At 31.9% G+C, this 15,316-nt stretch overlaps 1 protein-coding gene across 1 annotated transcript; it reads left to right on the forward strand.

The window, feature by feature from the left end:
* Positions 1–12,819: 12,819 nt before the first annotated feature.
* LOC102626280 (pentatricopeptide repeat-containing protein At3g49240, mitochondrial) lies at positions 12,820–15,097 on the forward strand. Its single transcript, XM_006493250.4, has one exon. The coding sequence runs from the start codon at positions 12,946–12,948 to the stop codon at positions 14,851–14,853; it is 1,908 nt and encodes a 635-aa protein (XP_006493313.2). The 5' UTR covers positions 12,820–12,945; the 3' UTR covers positions 14,854–15,097.
* The last annotated feature ends 219 nt before the right edge of the window (positions 15,098–15,316 follow it).

Raw genomic sequence — 15,316 nt, forward strand, 5'->3', positions numbered from 1 at the left:
GTCCCATTTTTCTAAACGTTGGGGGGTTGAATGTCCTTTTCCCTATAATTAAAATTTCAACACAATTTCCCAGCAAGCGGAATAGATAATTGAAGTTTTACCAAAAGCAATTGGACAATTTTTATATTACCCCTTCATAAATGACATACTTCAGTTTTTTCCACAACAATTGAAAGCATCAATATGCGGCCAAAATTTAACGTATTCCGTCCCCTTTAATCGTTGAAGGATAATGTGACCTTCTTAGCAATAAATAGCTCAGGGATTCGTAGTAGCAAGTGCTGAAGTAAATGGAATGTGTTAAACTTAGGATGTGTTATTCAATTATGGTGAGAACAGATCCAAATATGTTATCTCACATCAATTTATGAGGGAGATGATTTGAAGATTATCCTGTTCTAAAATATAAGAAATTCTGCATCACAAGCTAAGAACGTTGCAATGGATAAGGACTGACTCTTGGATTAGTCAGATTTCATGGTGGCTCCAATTTTATTTATTGTTTTAGCTTAAATTGACAATTATATAAAAGAACGTGGTCCATAAATAATCTTGCCTATCAATTGCCTTGTACAATAGCATTTAAAATCGAACCCCAAAAAAAAAAAATTATGAAAAATCAAATAGATTTATTTATTTTTATTGTTTTAACATTACTCAAATAGATATTAATCTTAATGTCTGTAATAAATCACTAAATTTATTTTAATTAAGAGACTTCTGGAAGAAACAGACTACAAGTGGACGTGTGTATTATTTTTTTTACAATTAAATCTTGACTGATGTATGCAAAATACAATAAATTAAGCTGGGCTAGCTGCGACCACCTTTGTTTATTAAACTAATTAGCAACTTTGATGTCTTTCCTTTATTAATTTATTAAAAAAATAATTATATAGTAGTAGTCAATGCAATTTATATATGTAATGCCAAAATATATTGTCACTTACACCTCATACCACCTGTCTAAAAATATTACAAAATATATTGTAGGATAAGTGAAGTTAATTTAAATATAAATTAAAGTAAAACCAACATGTGGTCGCATAAAGAATTACATGATGAATTACGTAAAACTCGAAAAAGGTTGTTAATATAATTCGGAAATATAATGATAAGTGGCACAAGATTACTAACAATATCGATCAAATGTCAAAAACTTGAATATAGCTAAAAAAAAAAAAAGATATAAAATTTAACGGTATAGAATATAGTAAAAAGAAGAAATGATGGAGATTTTGATCTAAAATCAAATTTTCTGTCAGTCTGCTCTTTCCGTTCTATAAATGCAGACTAAAAGATTGGGAAAAAACTTTTGAAGACAAAAGATAAAAAACCAAAACCCAGATTTATTAGAGTTCACTATACACAAAACTACCAAGATCATTGAAATATCTATCGCAGAAACAAGACGAGAAGGAATTTTATACTTTCAGAAGAATATAAGCATAATCCAAACCGTTACATCATTTATGTTTATATTATATACCAGAGTATTTAAGGATTTTTTATCCTTCAATATATATCAATATGAAGCCACTTGTTCATATTTTTTTGCAGACTAAAAAAAAAAAGAATTTAACAAAATTTTGGAACAAGCAACTACAAATTCTGAGCTGTCTTGATGGTTGAATTAAAGATGAATAAATAAAAAAATTATAATGTGGACGGGGAGGTCATATCATCTAATTAAAATTAATTAAATATGAGGTGGTGTCACAGATATTTGTCAAAGCTTATCAAATGCTATGGCAAATTAGACAATACAAAGTCGATAACGATGGACTACCGAGGGTTCCTACTGAAACCACTTGAGTCACGATAAAATGTCCTCATAGTTAGTTTTCACGATAGATTAAAAATATTAAATGAAAAAACAAATTATTTATAAAATAAATAACATAAGCTATGCGACGCTTTCACTCCATCTATCATGATTTACAATATCAATTTGTACAAGAATTGGTAATGTTTATTTATCTTACTTTGGATTTTAAAAGGGTGTAAACAATTAAAATATTAATTTCATCCGTGGCACCAAGTAATTATTCAAGATTCCAAACATTATCATCATGATTTGCATCAAACATCATATAACTTTCTTTCTATGATCTTCTCTTAAGATTTTAACATATTCTTTAGTTTATTATTATTAATCCAAGACATTGGTGCCTAGGCCTAAATAATTGATACTTTGTTCATCTAAATTTTAACATGTAGACGGATGTTGCAAAAGTTAGGGACGATTATGTGGAATTGATTTTAATTATGTGGATTAGGTGAAAATACCATTAATACTCAAGAAATTACAAAGACAAATGCATCAAATAAAAACGCAAAAACAACTACAAGTACGCATATATTGAGATAATAATGTCGAAAATAAAGAATATTAAGATTTTCTTTCATTCTGCATTATATTTTTTAAGAGCTCTTTATTCTAAATTATAAAAAAAAGAACTAAATGTGTCGATTTGGTTCGGATTCAGATAATAACTATAGATAATAATAATAATAATAATAATTAAGCAATGTGTTTGAATATTTAATGCGACATGAAACCGCTTAAATACAGCCCATTAAAAATAAGCTAGCAATGCTCTGCATCAAACGAGGTCATCTCTATCTATAGTAGAGAATTCATGTGCATATTCCAAAAATACATGGCTATTTTATTATTATTTGAAATAAAATTGTTAATTTATTACTCACTCAAGAAACTTTTGCCGTGAGCTACACAGGCTGCCATCACTCTCAGAATGCCCAGCGCCACTTGGACAACGATGTACGTATTGGCAGAAAAATCTTCATGTCTCGCAATTCCGCACCAATATTTTGAAGCTTTTCTTTTTGTTTCTTTCTTTCTTTTCTTTTTCTTTCTTCCCCTTCCCGAACGCCACCAATAATTTGATGTTGTCTAAACAAAAGGCAGCCGTCACAGTTGGACTACGTGCACGAAGAAATTAAAGGGTAATGTTCATGAAATTTCAAACGATGCAATTGTCATATCCTGACTTTGATTGATGGAATGCAATTTTTGTTGCCCCATTAGGTGCATGTTAGGACTATGCATAAATGAATCCAAAAAAGATGACTAACTAAAGGAAATATCATTATTGTTGCTTCGGTGGGATCATGCTCATGTGACTTGTGCCCAACCTTTCACTTCACTTTAAACAACTTGTGTCTTGCACTATCCAAAGGATCCAGTAAATTCGAGTGGAAAAAGTTGTGGAAACAAAGTTAATTTGTATTGGAAATAAAGTTAATTTGTATTTCAAATAATGACACGATAAGCGCCACATCATTAATTTTAAACAATTTTTTTTTAATATGATCAACTTTGTAATTATATTATCACTCAAATTTATAATAAAATTGATACATCTAATATGCGATATGTTAGAAATAAAATAAAAATATAATGAAGTGGGTGCAGCGGAAGCAGAATTAATTGGGTAAGGAACTCTAGATATTATTTTAATACTGAACTAAACCCACGTGATTAGATTAAGTTCTAATCAAAGCTTGATTAGATTATGTTCTAATTCAAATAACTCAATGAGATTTTTAATAACGCTTAAAACTAGATTAGATAACGCTATAATCCAAACAACTCTACAAGAGAAATTTTTTATATATAATCCCAGAGGAAAATATAAAAGAAGAGATTTATTGACTAATTGAATATAAAGTTATGAAAATAATAATAAGACCTCTCTATTTATGATAGAGTAAACATACTTTTCTAAGTTAATTGAAAAAAAAATTAAATTACAATTATAATAAAAATAAAAATAAAAGACTAAAACACATACTATAATTAACTCTAATTAAAATAAAAAGTTCTAAAATAATAAAAATTTATTGACTAATTGAATCTAAAAATAACGTCTCACATTATAATAGAGTGAGAGACAAAGTTACCACACTTACGCTGTTGTTAGTTAACGTAAATAATGCTACCTATGAGGTTCGACCTGCCAACAACCGCCTGAACCATCCACATATAGTCTTCATAAGATAGTATTTCTTTTAAAAAATTCTTCTAACATCAACTAAACTAATTATTATTTTTTAAAAATAAAAATTCACAAGAGTAATTCATACTCACAAATTAACCAAAAATTAGAGAATTACCTCAAGCAATACATATAACCGATACCAATTCTCAATCGCTGTAAGATTATTCCCTTACCATTTCCCGACAGGACAACTGAAACAGTGTTGTGAGTGGAGCCATGAGTCATGTCTCATGAACAGATAAAAGATATTTATATACAGGGAAACGATATATAGATTCGCCGACGACACTGACACTTGGGTAAACAAATTTTGACACGTGCGATTACTCTCGAGCTGGCCTGCTAATAATATATGGAGCATAACTCTACAGTATCTGTAATTTTCAACATTGCCTTCAATAAATACATGGCAAGATCGTATGCTTATCATAAACTACGACTTTCGTTGGACATAATTGAAAATATCGCTCGTTATGCAGATTTCCATATTAACTAAGATTGAGCTGTAAACTGCAAATCTAGTTGAAGATCAAAATCTTTGGCTGTTATGCATATTTAAGTGTGATGGGGATTGAATATTGATGGATGAGATCCAACGTTATCATTTAATTTGTTCTGTCAACCACGTGATAAAATAAACATGCATGAACCCTAAAGTCAAAACAAAGAAAGATGGAGAAATAAAGCGAGCTAGGCCAACGTGAAATCAACTTTATGCCATGCTCACTCACACAGATGTGAAATTAACAAAAGTGTTTGCATTCGTGGATGTGTGTGGCCTTATTATTTGGGAAGACAAGCACTGAAAAAATAAAAATAAAAATCCGTGCAAATGCTTACCGATGATTCCCAGCTAACTTTCAATATATAAGCATTAGATTATGAATATTATAAAAATAATGAAATACAAAAATATATAAACTATCATATAATGATAAAAGAGTAAAAAATATGAATTCGAGTCGTCTTAAACCCTAAAACTAAATGTTTGGCCCATTTTTTATAAGACTAAAAACATTAACGGATTTGTTTTTAGGATGAGGACCGTCATTGATCTGGAGCAATCCTGTTGTTTTTTATTGCTGAGTTGGAGAAAATATGATGGAAGCCTCTCAAATCAGTTCATATTTGACTTGAGAAAACTAAAAGAGGAATATCTCTTCTGAAACCCAGGATGTCTTAGGTTACCTTCATTGATTCCCACTTCACTTTACTCTTTTAGTCTTATAGGCTTATACTTTCTCTCCCAAAGATCCCTTCAGAAGCTTAAAGATTGATCGTATTTAGAGCATCGCATATAACAATCGATGTCTCCTTTCCATCTGTTTCATACCACCTGACTTGTTACGCCATCATATTAATGCAAATTTAACCCTTAACACTAAATTGAAGATTAAGGAATCACAACAGTTTCTCACCAAATTTTTTTTTAATAATTTTAAAGTCTAACAATTATCTACTCCATAATATCGGGTGTTACATCCAACCTAATAGTTGCACTTTTTCTTTAAAAAAAATTATTAATGTACAATATGAGAGTATCTAATTAGCTTAAAGTCAATCAAATCTACTCCAATAAATCTCAATACATGAGTACTTGATCACTTCACCTCTATTATCATGGTTAATGACAGGGAGAGTAGGGGTGGATGTCCCAGGTTTCGATTTGGTATTTAAGGGTTTCAGTTTGGGTTGCAACCCGATCGGTTTAAGAAGTCAACCTAAATAGGTTCAAAAATTATTTTAATCCAAGTTTGAGTTATAAGTTTGGGTCAAAATTCAGGTTGGATTGAAATTCGAGGAAATTGAGTTTTTTTTTTTATTAAATTTTTTTATTTTTTAATATTTAGATGTAACTGGATCAGGTTTGATATTTAGTTCGGATTAACTCGATCGATTTCCAATTCTCAATCCAATTGATTTTTAGGAAATTGAAATAAATTTTAGGTTTACAAACCGAACTGCCACCCCTAACGGAGAGGTAGGGTTCACATCAATCTAATAATTTTATAATAAAAATAATGTGTACATGAGTAATTAAATTTAAATTGCCCCAAATGAATTAAGCATGAAGTTATAACGTTGTAATCAAATTGAAGTAATGGATTTATTTAATCATTATGCTCATTGCAAATATAATAATAAGCCTAAAATCTCCTATAGCTTGACTTGCTCTTAGCTTGCTCGCACATGTCACGCATTAAATTTGAATAAAAGGATTCGCAATTATAAATTTAAGTTAATAATCACAGGGCTTCCTCGCTATTTGCCACTTACTTTGTCAACCAAGGATACAACAGTTAAACAAGTAATGTACATTTTTTAAGTCATTTTCTTCTGTAATATATGTTTTCAGTTTAGATATACAACACGACGATTTAAATGATTTTCTCTACAATAATTGCACGAACTACTTAAAAGTCTGATCTTTTCGATCAGATATAGTTTTGCTAAAAAGTGAACTAATTCTTGTCCCAAAAAAAAAAAAAAAAAAAAAAAAGGTGAACTAGCTAAGATAAATAATTTTGCTTTCAGTAAAAATTGCCGAGTGATGTCGATTTATTGATGGACACTTTGATTAATTGTGAAATCACGAAAATATGAACCGTAAGTTAAAAGTAGGAAAGAGTTAGGCCAACGGGAAACCAAACTTTTAAAATGCCACGCAATGATATGACATGAATGAAATTGGGCAACCACATTTTGATTTGGCAACGTAGCATTATTAATGCCTAATAATTTGTAAATTTATGCCTTTAATCAACGAAAGTTCGTACAAATGCTTATAAAATATTCCAAATTTTCAATAATGTAAGCCATTATTTATGAATTGTTGTCCAGTCTCTGTCTGTTGCCAAAAACCAAAACAACATAATCAACATTGGATCTAATTATTCTGCTTTAATTAGAATTTAATAATAAAATAGTGCCACTATATCTTGAATCACCTAAGGATCCAAGATTCGTCTCAAACAATACTAATAATAATTATTAATAATAATAAGAACTAAGAAGAAGACGAAGAAGAAGAACCCAAGATACAATTACCTCAGATCATGAACGCCTCAGTTGCAAACTGTCTAATGCCAAATTGATTCGAAAACTAGTTCTAAATGTTGAGATCTAAAGTTAGAGAACCTTAGAGTCAACAATATCGTAAGCAGCACTGTGGGAGATATATAATGACTAAATTAAGTTATTATATATCTACAATGTACCTTTAGATCCACCATCTCATACTATTGAAATATATAGTCATTATATCACCCTGTATATGTATGTTACATTAGTTCATACGCTTATATATATAACATTACTTTTGAAAGCATTCTCCTTCAATTAGTTTCACCACCATGTGCTTAATTTTTTTTTTTTTTTCGTTTAGAGTGCTAATATTCAGCCCAAAGAATTAGGGGTGGGCAAAGTCGGTTTGGATCGGTTTGAGACATATTCTCAAACCGATCCAAACTTATCGGTTTGAAAATATTTCAAACCGATATTAACTTAAAAATTTTTCAAACCGAACCGATCCAAACCGACTGGATCGGTTTGGATCGGTTTGGATTCTCGGTTTGAGCTTATTAGCTAAAAACCCACTTCTTTTTTATTATTTTATCTAAATTATTTGTTTTTGTTTTTTGTGTCCGTAATCCAAATTGATACCTCTTTTATATTATTCATATCTACTTTGACATCTACATAACAATTCAAAGATACATCCATACAAGTTTACAACATAATACATCCTAATAAAGAAGTTCTTAACCTATTCATTCAAAACAAACTCACAAAATTAAAATAAAGTTGAACAACATTTGACAATTAAAATATTGTGCATCTTGTCCGTCAAAACTTATGGCCTAATTAGTTTTGATTTGTGAAAATCTACATAAAATGATAAATATAATTAGTTAGATTGCTTAACTTAGAATATAATGTAATTATATAATATTTTTGGATTGGATCGGTTTGAATCGGTTTGGAAGGAAATCCAAACCGAGTGATGTCGGTTTGCAATTCAATAAACCAAAACCAGTTTTTTTACTAATGAAACCGATCCAAACCGATCCAAATGGTCGGTTTGGATCGGTTTGGATCGGTTTGGATCGGTTCGGTTAAAATATGCCCACTCCTACAAAAAATCACACATGATGTCCCTGTGTTGCCCTTTGGAATGAATGTCAGTATTCTTCTTTCTTGTAACTTAATTAGTAACATATATTGTTAATGATTTTCCACTGAAAATTAAAGAACCCATCACTTGATCTTCTTTCTTTGCTTGGCCAATGAAATCAAGCTAATCCCATGGATTCTTCGCTATTAGCCATTCATATTCATATTGTCAGCTTTAAAAATAATATTACTAAAGCAATTTTCATGTCCCTTTCTAGCTGTTTCCCTAATTAATTAATCTTGGTTGCTTCATCAATGATGCTAGCCAAAATCCTTCGGAAAGAGATAGGTTTTGAGAACGTGGACAATTTCAGTGCTGGATGAAGATGTAATCCGACAAGTTTGGCAAGGATCTATAAATGCATGCTCGTACTTGTCCAGCTATTTATGTTTAATATATGTTAATTTGGAGTTTACTATCTTTGGAATATTAATTGTAGGGGTGGGCAAATTCGGTTTGGATCGGTTTGGGACATATTCTCAAACCGATCCAAACTAATCGGTTTGAAATATTTTCAAACCGATATCAACCTAAAATTTTTTCAAACCAAACCGATCCAAACCGATTGGATCGGTTTGGATCCGGTTTGAACTTATTAGCTAAAATTCCACTTCTTTATATTATTTTACCTAAATTATTTGTTTTTTTTTTGTGTCCGTAATCCAAATTGATACCTCTTTTATATTATTCATATCTACTTTGATATCTACATAACAATTCAAAGATACATCCATACAAGTTTACAACATAATACATCATAATAAACAAGTTCTTAACATGTTCATTCAAAACAAACTCACAAAATTAAAATAAACTTGAACAACATTTGACAATTAAAATATTGTGCATCTTGTCCGTCAAAATTTATGGCCCAATTACTTTTGATTTGTCAAAATCTGCATAAAATGATAAATATAATTAGTTAGATTGCTTAACATAGAATATAATGTAATTATATAATATTTCTGGATTGGATCGGTTTGAATCGGTTTGGAATCCTTCCAAACCGAAATCCAAACCGAGTGATGTCGGTTTGCAATCCAATAAACCGAAACCAGTTTTTTTACTAATGAAACCGATCCAAACCGATCCAAATGGTCGGTTTGGATCGGTTCGGTTAAAATATGCCCACCCCTAATTACTTGCCTTAGTGATTAACAACTAGCTTTTCCCTAATATTTCAATTTTTAAATTTACCTCGTTTTCAATCGCATTCACAAACCTATCTCTTGAACTTGTCAACCGTAATTTAAAATTTAAAATTAGAATTAGGTTAAACTTGATTATGTAAATGAGAGAAGCTACAAAAACCCCTCCAAATACCTTTCAACATTCTTTTTTTTTCACCCCATTAAAATTAGAGTAATGATACAGCCACAAACTCTTGTACAAATTTATTTTGTATAAACTGATGTGGCATGATAAGATTGGTTGAATTAAATATCACTTGGTCCACATGATTTATTTTTATTAATTTATATTTTCATTCAACAAATGAATTAATGCCACGTCAGTTTGTACAAAATAAATTTGTACAAGAGTTTGTGGCTGTATCATTACTCTTAAAATTATTTAAGATTACAAAATTTAGGAGTAGTGATAATCTCTCAATATATTTCATTAGCCCTCACTTCTGTATTAACTTCATTAATTCCTAAGAGTACCGTTAATAAAAAAATTAAAATTACGCTTTCTCTCTCATCTACATTCCTCTCTCTCGAACATCACCATAACCACCACCACTCATCTTCGTCACCGTAAGTCCCTCTTCATCATGACACCATTCTTCTATTTAAAAAAAAAAAAAAAAAGAGGGAGCTTTGAAAACACCCATAAAAAATCCCGAATTGGTCTTCAGTATTTGGAGTTTACATTCAATTTACTTGGCAAATTCATGGATACCAAAGCCCAACTTGCATTCTTTTTGCTTTTGATTTTCTTTTTTCAAATTATTATGTTTAGATGTTTTGCATTCAAATGGAAGATTTTACCTTTCAAAATTCCCCCCTTTTTTTAACCCCATTAAAATTTAGAAATTATTTAACGGTTATAAAGTTTTAGTGACACCCTTTTAATTTAAAAAATAACTCTGATTTCTTTACTATTTTCCTCGTAACTCTCTTACGATGATTGAACAAATTGAACCTTGTAACCATAATAATAATTCAGATTTTGTGAGAGTCGTAGAGTTGCTTGGTACTCTTGATTTTCTATCAAAACAATTTTCAATTTTTTTTTAATGTAATAGTAAACTCGTAAAATTTAAGTGGTGTTTTATTAGGATAATAGAGCGGTGCCGATAGCACCACTCCATATAAAATTGCATTTCTGTTTCCAAACAAATGGAGAAGCCTCTTGTGGGCTTAGTTTGCTAACACAAAGCCCTGATTTGCAACCTTATATCTCTCAAATACGATCAACTTCTAAGGAAGCCAACCCAATCTAATGACAAGGGGTTGGACAATGGGCCGGGCTTTTTTAGACTTGTTTTATTTTGTACTGCACTACTACTAAAATTTAATCATTAGAAAATATTTTTTAATAACATTTTTTTAATATGTCTATATGGAAATATTATAAATGATTATTTTTGAATTAAGATTAAAATTAATTATTAATATAAATAAAAGAGATAAATTCTGTGATGGATGAAAACTGATATTCTTTCATTTAAATTTATAACTTAATTCTTTATCAATTAGATCTATAAAATTCACGTGCATATACATATTTATGTACGTGTGAATGTATGTATTAGTCTTGTTAACAATCAATACACTCTTCCATTTCATATAAAATAGAAAGGGGTTAATTTCAAATGATTTCTCGTGAATAGATAAGGGAAAAATGGGGGGTGGATTGATGAACTTTTTTTTTTTTTGGGTTCCTTAACAAAAATGAGGATAGATTGAGATTTTTAAAAGTAAGAAAGTGATTTAACTATAATCAAATTCACAAAGGAGGATAATTTAAAATTTACCTAAAATATTAAAATATAAGTCCATCTACATGTGAATCAATCTACAAGCAATCCATTGCAACAAATAGTATGGCAAATTGATGAGATCATATTGACATATTAGGAGTATGTTTGACAGATATTTTCACCAAACATGTATATAATAAATTTAAGGGAAAATATCCACCGTCCACCTATTTTTTTTAACTTTTTAAAAAATACACAATTCTTTTTTCTTTTTTTTTTTGGAATCCACCTAAAGTTACATTTTGTTTCATTTTTCCACTTCCGTTTGTAATCCGTTAAGAAAGCTAACGAAAACTTGAAAAAATGACCATTTTACCCCCAAACAAATTACAATTTCACTCTAAAAATGCCAAAAAAATCAAATTTAATAATGAATATCATTATTAGTACGTTAATGAAGTACAAAAAAATCTTAACCACTAGAGATTATAACTCAATGAATAATAAAATTCTACTTATCTTAAATTCAATTGATGGTTTGCGAGATTGAGCTATTTTTAATACTAATGTTATAATTTAGCATTCTAATTACAGACATATTTTTAAAAAAAAACCCTGCATTTGATGGTTGTGGAATTAATTTCTTTATTGACTGATGGGGAAAATAATTAGATTTAATCTTATTATTTTTGGCAATTTTTAAGGTGAAATTGTAATTTTCGTTTTGGAGGGTAAAATGGTCATTTTTTAAAGTTTTTGTTAGTTTTCTTAACGGATTTCAAACGGAAGTGGAAAAGTGAAATAAAATGTAACTTTAGATGGATTTCAGTAAAAAAAACAAATTGTGTATTTTTTAAAAAGTTGAAAAAAACGGGTGGACGGTGGATATTTAATCTGCAGGATCTACCACCTGAGTAGACTTTACCAACTAATACAATAATGAATTTTATGCAAAGAATTAAGGATTAATATATTTTTCATAGTCTAAAAGACTATAAACTTCAAATATATAAAGAAAACACCGTATGCATAATAAATAATAAATAAAGAAAAACCACCATAAAAAACAACAACAAAAAACTGAATAACCAATTAAAATCTTCCATTCTAACTTAAAAACCGAACTAGACCAAGCTACTTGATTGTATTTCCAAAAATAAAAATTCCCTAAATTGATGAACCTATGGTCGACTCGAATCAATCAGTTCGGATTAGTTTTGAAAAAGCTTTTATTCAGTTCGATCATAAGGCTCTATTTGGTATAATTTTTCAAATAGAATTTATTTAAATAGAGCTTTTATAAATAGAGTTTTTACAACAAAAAAAAATTGTTGTTTGGTTGTCAATAAAAGATTTTATTAAAAATTTATGAAATTACTTTAATAGATAAGTTTTTTAAAGTTATTTTATAAAAAAATAAAATTGTCAAATAAGTAAAAAATATTTTAGATATTTTAACATTTAAAAAAAATTTCAACCTCTACTCCTAAAAATTTAAAATTTGAGATTTTTCTAGTAGAGTCAAAATAAATTATTTAAACTTTAAAAATTCTATTAAAAAAATAATCAAATAATAACAAAAATTATTATAAGAATTTACAAAATTAAATAAGCACGTATAAACAGTAAATATGCCATATCAAATAAAGATTAAATGGGGAATACAACAAAGCCGCTCACCACTCGTTGAGCCCAATACGCAGCGTATCGACCGTCCTCTTTCTCCTCCCCAAACTAAGGGACCAAACCCCTCCAGAACCCTATCTAATAAAATCTCATTTCCATTTCCAGCGAGCGAACAATACCACTAATCCTCAAAAATGGCTCTTTCAAAACCAATCTTTTTAACCCACCTCAAAACCCTTACAAACCCCCACCGCCGCTGTTGCCACCCACCTCCATTCGCCACCCTTCGCTTCCTCTCTTTCGCCACACCCGAAGAAGCCGCCGCCGAGCGACGCCGTCGCAAACGCCGTCTCCGAATCGAACCCCCGCTGTCGTCTCTCAACCGTTCCCCCAACCAACAGCAACATCAGCAACCCCCGAAACCCATCCAAAGCCCTAATTCCCCGAAACTCCCCGAAAGCGTCGCCGCCCTGTCCGCCAACCGCCTCAACCTCCACAACAAAATCCTAACCCTCATCCGCCAAAACGACCTCGACGAGGCCGCCCTCTTCACCCGCCACTCCGTTTACTCCAACTGCCGTCCCACTATCTTCACCGTCAACGCCGTCCTCAACGCCCAGCTCCGTCAGTCTAAGTACTCCGACTTTCTCTCTCTCCACCGCTTCGTCACTCAGGCCGGTATCGCCGCCAATGTCATCACTTACAATCTCCTGTTTCAGACTTATCTCGATTGTAAGAAACCCGATACTGCCCTTGAGTATTACAAGCTGTTCCTAAACGACGCGCCGTTTAATCCGTCGACGACGACCTACAGGGTTTTGATCAAGGGTTTGGTTGATAATGGGAGGATTGACAAGGCTCTGGAGTTGAAGGACGAGATGTTTGTTAAGGGTTTTGTTGCTGATCCTGTTGTTTATAGTTATTTAATGCTGGGGTTTGTTAGAGATGGGGACTCGGATGGGGTTTTTCGACTTTTCGAGGAGTTGAAGGAAAAATTGGGAGGTGTTGTCAGTGATGGGGTTGTGTATGGGAGCTTGATGAAGGGGTATTTTATGAAGGGAATGGAGGAGGAGGCGATGGAGTGTTATAATGAGGCTGTGGGAGAGAATTCCAGTGTGAAAATGAGCGCGGTTGCGAATAATTCAGTGCTTGATGCTTTGTGTAACAATGGTAAGTTTGATGAGGCTTTGAAGTTGTTTGATAGGATGAAGAATGAACATAATCCGCCTAAGCGATTGGCGGTGAATTTGGGGAGCTTTAATGTGATGGCTGATGGGTATTGTGGGCAAGGGAGGTTTAAGGATGCTATTGAGGTTTTTAGGAAGATGGGTGAGTATAGGTGTAGTCCGGATACATTGTCGTTCAATAATTTGATTGATCAGTTGTGTAAGAATGGAATGTTGGCTGAGGCTGAAGAGCTATATGGAGAAATGAGTGACAAGGGAGTGAATCCTGATGAGTATACGTATGGTCTGTTGATGGATGCATGTTTTGAAGTGAATAGGGTTGATGATGGAGCGACGTATTTTAGGAAGATGGTAGACTCGGGTTTGAGGCCTAATTTGGCAGTGTATAACAGATTGGTTGGTAAGTTGGTTCAAGTGGGGATGCTTGATGAGGCGAAGTCATTCTTTGATATAATGGTGAAGAAGCTGAAGATGGATGATGCAAGTTATAAGTTTATGATGAAGGCATTGAGTGATGGGGGGAAATTGGATGAGATACTTGAGATTGTAGGTGGGATCTTGGATGATGGTGGCATTGAGTTTAGTGAGGAGTTGCAGGAGTTTGTGAAAGGGGAATTGAGCAAGGAAGGGAGAGAAGAAGAGGTGGTGAAGCTTATGGAGAAGAAGGAAAGGGAAAAGGCTGAAGCTAAGGCTAGAGAAGCAGAAGCTGCAGAAGCGGCCAAGAGGAGTGCAAGAGCTGCCATCGCTTCTTTGATTCCATCAAAGTTTGGAGATAAAGTAGGTGGTACAGAGATGGCTGACAATGCAAATGCTAATGAAGCTGCTTCTGTGGCTGAAGCACAGGCTGGGAAAGAAGTGAATCTTGAGGAAGCAACTGCTGTAGAATCTGCCTCAGCTGATGCAAATACAACATAGCACAACCGAGAGAGTAACTGCCTGAATATGTTGATGGGGAAATGATGTTCCTTTTTCTGCAATGAAATTGTTTGGAGAATGAAACCCTGTGTCATTTGCTTCTTTGAATCAATTAATACTTTGTAATTAGAAATGTGGAAAGGGTTCATTTATTTTGTTTTCAGGGTAAATTGTTCATCTACGAGAGATGCAAAATTCCAATCTAATTTTTCCTCTGTTGCATTTGTTATGTGCACAGAATAAACTCTAACAAGTCACCGTTAATTGATGGATCATTTATGGATCATTAGCAAGGGCATTGGCATTATGCATATTGCATATATTTAAACAGAGTTTGTTATGATTCTACCACTTTGCCAAGCTTGGCTTTCATGCTTCAATTTATTCTGTTGTCCTGAACAAGATGAAAACTGATAGGCAGAGCCAAATAATACCTTAAGTTTGCAGCTCCAGGGATTTCCTT

Source organism: Citrus sinensis, chromosome 3 (assembly GCF_022201045.2).
Source record: "Citrus sinensis cultivar Valencia sweet orange chromosome 3, DVS_A1.0, whole genome shotgun sequence".
Taxonomy (NCBI): domain Eukaryota; kingdom Viridiplantae; phylum Streptophyta; class Magnoliopsida; order Sapindales; family Rutaceae; genus Citrus; species Citrus sinensis.